We start from the raw sequence: 6,567 nt of genomic DNA, 5'->3' as shown, positions 1-6,567 counted from the left end.
CCTATTTTGCCTATACCTACGATAAAATAATTATGGTTTTCGAACGGAATCGTCAACTGTCAGCAAGCTGTCAATGTCAAAACATCCAAAATCCAAAGTCAAGCGTTTACAAAGCTTAGCATATTATAGTTCCTCAGCTTTTTCGATAAAATATGATTTTTTGTGGAGAGAATACGTGATTTCTAACTATAAAAATAGCTACAATAATAATATATTTGTGTTCTGATTTTACAACAAGAAAAATCTCATATCGATTGTTTATTTATTGTTCAGGGGTTTAAACGTTTGTATATATGCGCTGCGTTATGTTTTGACGGAAGCGCTCCTCGTACATGCGCTATTGGCATTGTAGCATGATTGATTTTTATCCCGATTTCACTCTGAAGTTCCCAGCTGTTTAGCTGCAATATCTGCATTGCGCCTGCCTGAACTGAATGCACTTGTAAAAGAGTTTTCCGGGAACCAGGTCCCTGGATTTCAGTCATTATGTCGACCGCCGTAGACGAAAGGTGTGTATTGTTTGAGAAATCGTCTTATTGAATTCTGTGTTCGAAAACATTGATTTTACGCGTTTTTCGTTGTGATTTCAGGGTTACAGATGAAGTCGAGGCTTTGGAAGCTATTTTAATGGATGATGTGGTAATTAAGAGGGTGGATGACGTGCCACATACGATTGAAACAGTTGTGCATCCGTCAACAGGAGATGACACCGACCAACAGTATGTTTGTGTGACCCTGGAGGTCAAACTGACTCCAGATTACCCCGACAGCAGCCCCGACGTGACGCTGCGCAACCCTCGAGGCCTAGATGATGTTCTGCTGAATACAATTAATTCACAAATCAAAGAAAAGTTGGATGATTGCCTGGGGCAGCCTGTTGTCTTTGAGCTTATTGAGGTAAAAATTGTTTTCTGAAAATATCTTAATTAATATGGTATGTTCATGTTAACTCTTGCCCATGTTCCAAAAGTTATCACAGTTCTACAGCAGTAGACTAATTTTGTAAGAAATGTTGCTTGGCGAATTTTTATATTTATCTGTCTCTCTAATAACCTTTGACTCTATATTTATGGGTGTTAGCTGTGTTGACAGAAACTCTGATTTACTTCAGTACCTGTAGCAACTTTATAATAATTAATTATATTACACCTGTGTGTTCAATGTAGCAATGAGGTTTAAGTAGTTAAATGCTGGAAGGCCTTAGTACCTAAAATTGTTTTATAAAAATATTCACATAGGTATTAAATTTTTATAAATTCTAGAATTTGATTTATAGGTATTTATAATGTTTTGGTTTCTAATTCTGATTTTTCTTTTATATATTTTATCTTTGACAACCTTTCTTATCAATACAGACTTGTTAATGTTCCATTTCGTCAATCCCTCGTTTTTGCTACAATAAGTTCTAGGTATATCCATCACAATCAATGTACTCATGTAATTTCTCGATAATGTAATATTTTCAATGAATATGTTGCAAATGCACATCTATATTTTTAATTTGCAACAAATTCCAGCTAATCCGTGAGAACTTAACGGAGAGCAACCTTCCAAGTGGTCAGTGCGTGATCTGCCTGTACGACTTCATCGAAGGGGATGTGTTCATCAAGACCCAGTGCTACCACTACTTCCACAGCCACTGCCTGGCCAGCCACCTCATCGCTGGCCGGAAATATTACCAGGAGGAGCTGGAAAAGCTGCCCAATTGGCAGCAGATGCAGACTCCACCTTATCAGGTATCTTGCCTTATTCCTTTATAGAGATTTAGCAAATATCAATTGTGTAACAAATCCTTTAGTTAAATGATGTTCATTTCTTTAAAATTAAGACTATTTGATATTTAAGTATGAGTCACACTTATAAAATGTATGTACTACATATACCTACATATACCAGCTCTATAAGATTTTGTAAATAAATTTAGGTAGTTTACTAAATAATGTTGTCATCTATTTGCATATTTTACCACCAAAGTCAATAAGGTTTTATCTATTCCACTTCACTAAATGCAGTAATAGTAGAATATCATATAAAATTCATACAAAGGTTAACTTTTGCCTTCAAGAAATCTCTTCTAGTCAAACTTTGAGCAGTATTGACTATAGATTTTGAGATATTATTATTATGTTTTAAAATGTTCCATTCCATATGATAAACTCAGTTTAATAAATGTTTTCCTTTCCAAAATAACATTACCAAAATGTTTACAGCAAACTTGCCCAGTCTGTCGCTGTGCAGTGTCTTGTGATGTGGAGACGCTGAAGAAAGCCCCGGCACCAGTGGAATCTATCACTGCCCCACCATTCTGCCTCACTGCTGAATTAAAGGTACATTCATTATAACTGTATGTTTAATTATCACAGGTTTTTGTATTAATAACTTCATTCTTGTGACAGGCTCTGCAATTAAAGATGGCGGCGTTGCTGGCCGCGCAGACCGCCAAGGGAGGCGTCGTGGGCGACGGCCCGGGCGGCCCGCCGCCGCTCACCATCACCAGCCCCACTAACAGCGACAATGTACGTCCCTTCTAATTATTATAAATGTCAAAATTTGTATGATTGCTTGTTTGGGCACTCTAAATCAAGGATTTACCCAGCCCGCGAGCCTGCTAAACCGGCCCGTGAAAAGAGCCAAAGAAAACCAAGATCCTAGCTATGTTCCTTAGGTCAAAAATACTAGCGATCCCTGCTTTAAATCATGCAAAGCTGACCAGATTTCAATTAATGATGTTTGGTGATTAATGATGTTAAACATTCTTCTTTCAGGAGGCCAGCAACGGTTCAGCGAGCGCCGCTCCAGACGTGAAGCCCGCGTCGCCCGGCGCACAGAACGGCCACGGCAACGCCTCGCACTCCGAGCCGACCTGTCGCCCGCCATACAGGTAACTACGATCTGCGGTTACTGCATCTAAAGATTCATGGAATAATCTGCGTAATCGTATAAATAGCTAGATGGAGTCAGACGGCACCATGTGTTTTGTGGACTGCATAATGTATGGAGCCGTACAGTGCTATATACATTAAATGTTAATTTCGAAGCACGAATTTCTCTTAGAATTTACATATCTAATACAATAAGTGCATTTTTACAAATATTAGCGAAGAACAAAATTCTCACCGGCTTGTCTAATATTAAGAAATTAAGCATCTTATCCTTGGTGTCGAAGAAACAAATAGTAGTTAAAATAATCTCTATAATATATAAACATTTCATCGTGTTGGTTTTAAACACAATTGAACCATAAGAAAAGAAATACGAAATAGCGGCTATTCTTTCCTGTTTTATCTCCGGTTTTTTGTCAGCCAAGCGATATATGTGTAGTTTAACTTATACAAATCACTCACGCGTGGCCACGGGCACAAAACGAGCCAAAATTATTATGACTTTCAATCATTATTTCCTAAAAAAAATCAAGTTTCCGAATGTGTTTGTATGTACCGATGGTATATACCGATGCGTTGTTGCAGGGGCTTCAACCGTCGCGGCAAGCCGGGCCGACGCGGGCGCGGGCGCGGCGCGCGGTGACCTCCGCCGCCCCGCCCCCCGCGCCGCCGCGCCCCCCGCGCCATCCGCGCCTAGCTACACCGCCCCGCAGCCCGACCCCACCGAGGCAAAATGCACTTTATCTGTTGTCCGGTAAGATTCACTTTCCTTTGCGAGTGTGACCTATCGAGCGTAAATAGTTCGTGTTCTGTGAGCACTGTCTGGGCGCCCGGTCTGCTGATGAGCGAATCGAAATATGATTTCTGTAAATGGTACCTTATTACCTCCGCCGTTAGTTATAATTTCCTTTGCGCAACTAACATAAACATATCGAACGATGCATCAAATAATAGTACTCATCTTAAAGACCACATAAATGTTTTCGTGTGGTCACAAATTAATTACAATTGTAACTGTATCATTGAAGAGTTCGGACGGTTTGGCTGTGATATAAACGCTTCCCGGGGTAGTGTTTGTGTGATTTTCGACTTTATTTTTAAAACATTAATGTTTAATTTGCATCAAGTTCGGTATAGTCAGCAGAATAAAGCCGATATCGAGTTTGCGGTCAAAAGTTTAGTATGCTCATTCAATAGAACGAGTGAACCACAGATTCATGTCAATTTTAACCTTGTTTCCAACGAATTACGGTTGTATTTTGATAGCACAGTAAGCAAATCGCATAGTGTTCGTCGATTATGTAGAATTATTTTTTACATAACCATAAACCAAAATTATCAGTACATAAAAAACACAACTGTAAACATATTGTCAAAAAGCTTAGTCATTAGTCAGTAAAATTAAACATACACGGGTTTTAAATGTAGTGTTTGCGGGTGTTTTGGTAAATGAACGCAAGAGTGAGACTGAAATGTACATAATTTGGACGGAGAGCGTAGACTCGAGTCACCTCTTAGGTGCTACATTTGCCAAATTGAGTGTTACATTCGTATTGCAATTAAAAATATCAGTGCCATTTGTTGCCAATACAGGGTCCCATTTTCCTCACACCGATTTTAAAAGTCGGCCCACGTACCTATCGAGACTGATTTATTATTGTTACCCACGTATATGTGTAAATGTTTTTATTGTTATACGTTTAGTGTTAACTCTCTGCTATTATCGTATTTGTACCAATATCCCTTCCGAGCAAAGCGTTGTGAGTATCATGAATTCATGATTTTAGGCATAGATATTTGACATATAGTTAACGCTATCTCTACTGAGCTCGTTCACTTACCTGTACTAACAATGGCATTCTGTTAAACAAAAGCCATTATTTCTTTTGTGTGAGCGCGTGGCCTTTGTGCCTGAGCATGTGGCCATTGTGTGTGAACCTCAGGCACAAAGGCCACGCGCTCGCACAAAAGAAATAATGGCTTTTGTTTAACAGAATGCCATTGTTAGTACAGGTAAGTGAACGAGCTCAGTAGAGATAGCGTCAGCTATACCTACTACGAGTCCAGTTGGGTAGCCTGGGGTTTAGCCAAGATGACACGGTAATTTTTTGCAATTAGTTGACATTTGACAACGATTCGGAATTTACCCAATTTACCCAAATACACCTTACTCAATGCCCACCTTTCCATGTCTCAAGGTCGGGGTCCTGAGGAAAACAGCCTTTCAGGGTCTCCCTACATATGAGGACGCGGAATCGGCAAAAGCCAATGGAAAAAACCTTTATGTCTGCGCAATAATAGCGAGAGACGTCGGCAGGCGCCGGCCGATGCGAGCCGAGCCGAATGAGGACTTTTTCGCTCTTATTGCGCAGACATAAAGGTTTTTTACGTCGTAGATATACAGGGTGATTCAGAAGACGTAAGCAAGATCAACACTGCGCATTTCGTAAATTACAAGCAACTGTTTCGTATCAGTATTAGTGAGATTAACGTTAATTTTTTAGTCGCGTTGAAAAAAAAAGTTGTTAGGTTATAAAATCAGAAAAACTGTGGTATATGTTTCAACTAAATACGACGGTGATCGATCAATCAACAGTTACTCGTGCAGGATTAGTCCTGCTCATGTCTCATGAATCACCCTGTATGTAGGGAGACCCTAACTGTTTGAACGCCACGCCTATCGTGTGCGGCGCGTCATTGTGAACCTTGTCGCAATGCAGTAAGGTTGATATTGGGCTGTAGCCGAGCGCGTCAATTGACGTCTTTAGCGGTCAAAGGTTTAAAGCACATAAAAAAAATCCTTCAAACATATTCGTTTAATGTAGAAATCAACTTAAGTATGAAGAAAACGCACATTTTTTTTATTTCAACTTTTTTCTGTAAGAAGCTTCTATTCATCCCGTTCTTTAGCAATACGAAGTAAGGTTCAATTTGACAAATGAAATGATTAAACGTTCAATTTAAGTGATGGAAATTAAGGATGCATTTATCGACGCAATAAATACATGATTACATGACAGACGCCTGTACAGATACATAGAAAGAGACATGCCATTATCGCGTCAATTACCTCGTATGAAGATACACCCGGTGGAATTATCTGATGTTAAATGATCAATCAATAATCAAGTATCTAAGTGATAATCGAAATCATTTGCTTTTCTATTTATAACGTACCTGCTTAATGCATTGTCATAGGTCGAGTTTTTTAATGTTTTTTTAAAGGCAACTTTTTATGACATGACTATATTACGAACTGTTAAGAGCTTGTCCACAATAGGGTATTTGACTGTATTTAAAATAAATTATTTCACACCATGCATGAAATAAATCACCAGATAATTATTAGAAAAACAAAGACAGTTATTTTTAAACCCAAATTATATCAGTATAATTTGGGTTTAAAAATAACTGCATAAATCGTATAGAAATATAAAAATATAAAAAGTAGGTGAGTTGACCGTGACGTCATTGTGTAATCCATACTATAATATTATAATCTAGCTTTTGCCCGCGACTTCGTCTGCGTGGAATTCGTAATTTGGGTACCTTAATTCTTAAACAAATCTGCTTTTTAATACATCCTTTTTTCACCCCCAAATTGGTCTACACTATACATTTCCACCCCATTTTTTACACCCTTAAGGGATGATTTCGGGGATAAAATTATTCTATATCCTTTCCC

The 6,567-nt window shown here is 38.7% G+C and overlaps 1 protein-coding gene across 1 annotated transcript; it reads left to right on the top strand.

Moving 5' to 3' along the window:
• The first annotated feature begins 296 nt into the window (after window positions 1-296).
• On the top strand, window positions 297-4,656 carry LOC134746227 (E3 ubiquitin-protein ligase RNF25). Its single transcript, XM_063680554.1, has 7 exons — window positions 297-509; window positions 591-897; window positions 1,518-1,736; window positions 2,211-2,327; window positions 2,397-2,516; window positions 2,766-2,881; window positions 3,468-4,656. Exons 1-7 carry the CDS (start codon window positions 487-489, stop codon window positions 3,523-3,525), a joined length of 960 nt encoding a protein of 319 aa, XP_063536624.1. The 5' UTR covers window positions 297-486; the 3' UTR covers window positions 3,526-4,656.
• The last annotated feature ends 1,911 nt before the right edge of the window (window positions 4,657-6,567 follow it).

Source organism: Cydia strobilella, chromosome 12 (assembly GCF_947568885.1).
Source record: "Cydia strobilella chromosome 12, ilCydStro3.1, whole genome shotgun sequence".
In the NCBI taxonomy this organism is placed as follows: Eukaryota; Metazoa; Arthropoda; class Insecta; order Lepidoptera; family Tortricidae; genus Cydia; species Cydia strobilella.
Note: the sequence above shows the minus strand (reverse complement) of the source record. Positions and strands in the feature narration are given on the sequence as shown.

Coding starts and splice junctions, on each gene's coding strand:
- LOC134746227 (XM_063680554.1), top strand. CDS start 487: ATGTCGACCGCCGTAGACGAAAG. Junction 510..590: donor TCGACCGCCGTAGACGAAAG/GTGTGTATTGTT, acceptor TTGTGATTTCAG/GGTTACAGATGAAGTCGAGG. Junction 2,517..2,765: donor GCCCCACTAACAGCGACAAT/GTACGTCCCTTC, acceptor TTCTTCTTTCAG/GAGGCCAGCAACGGTTCAGC.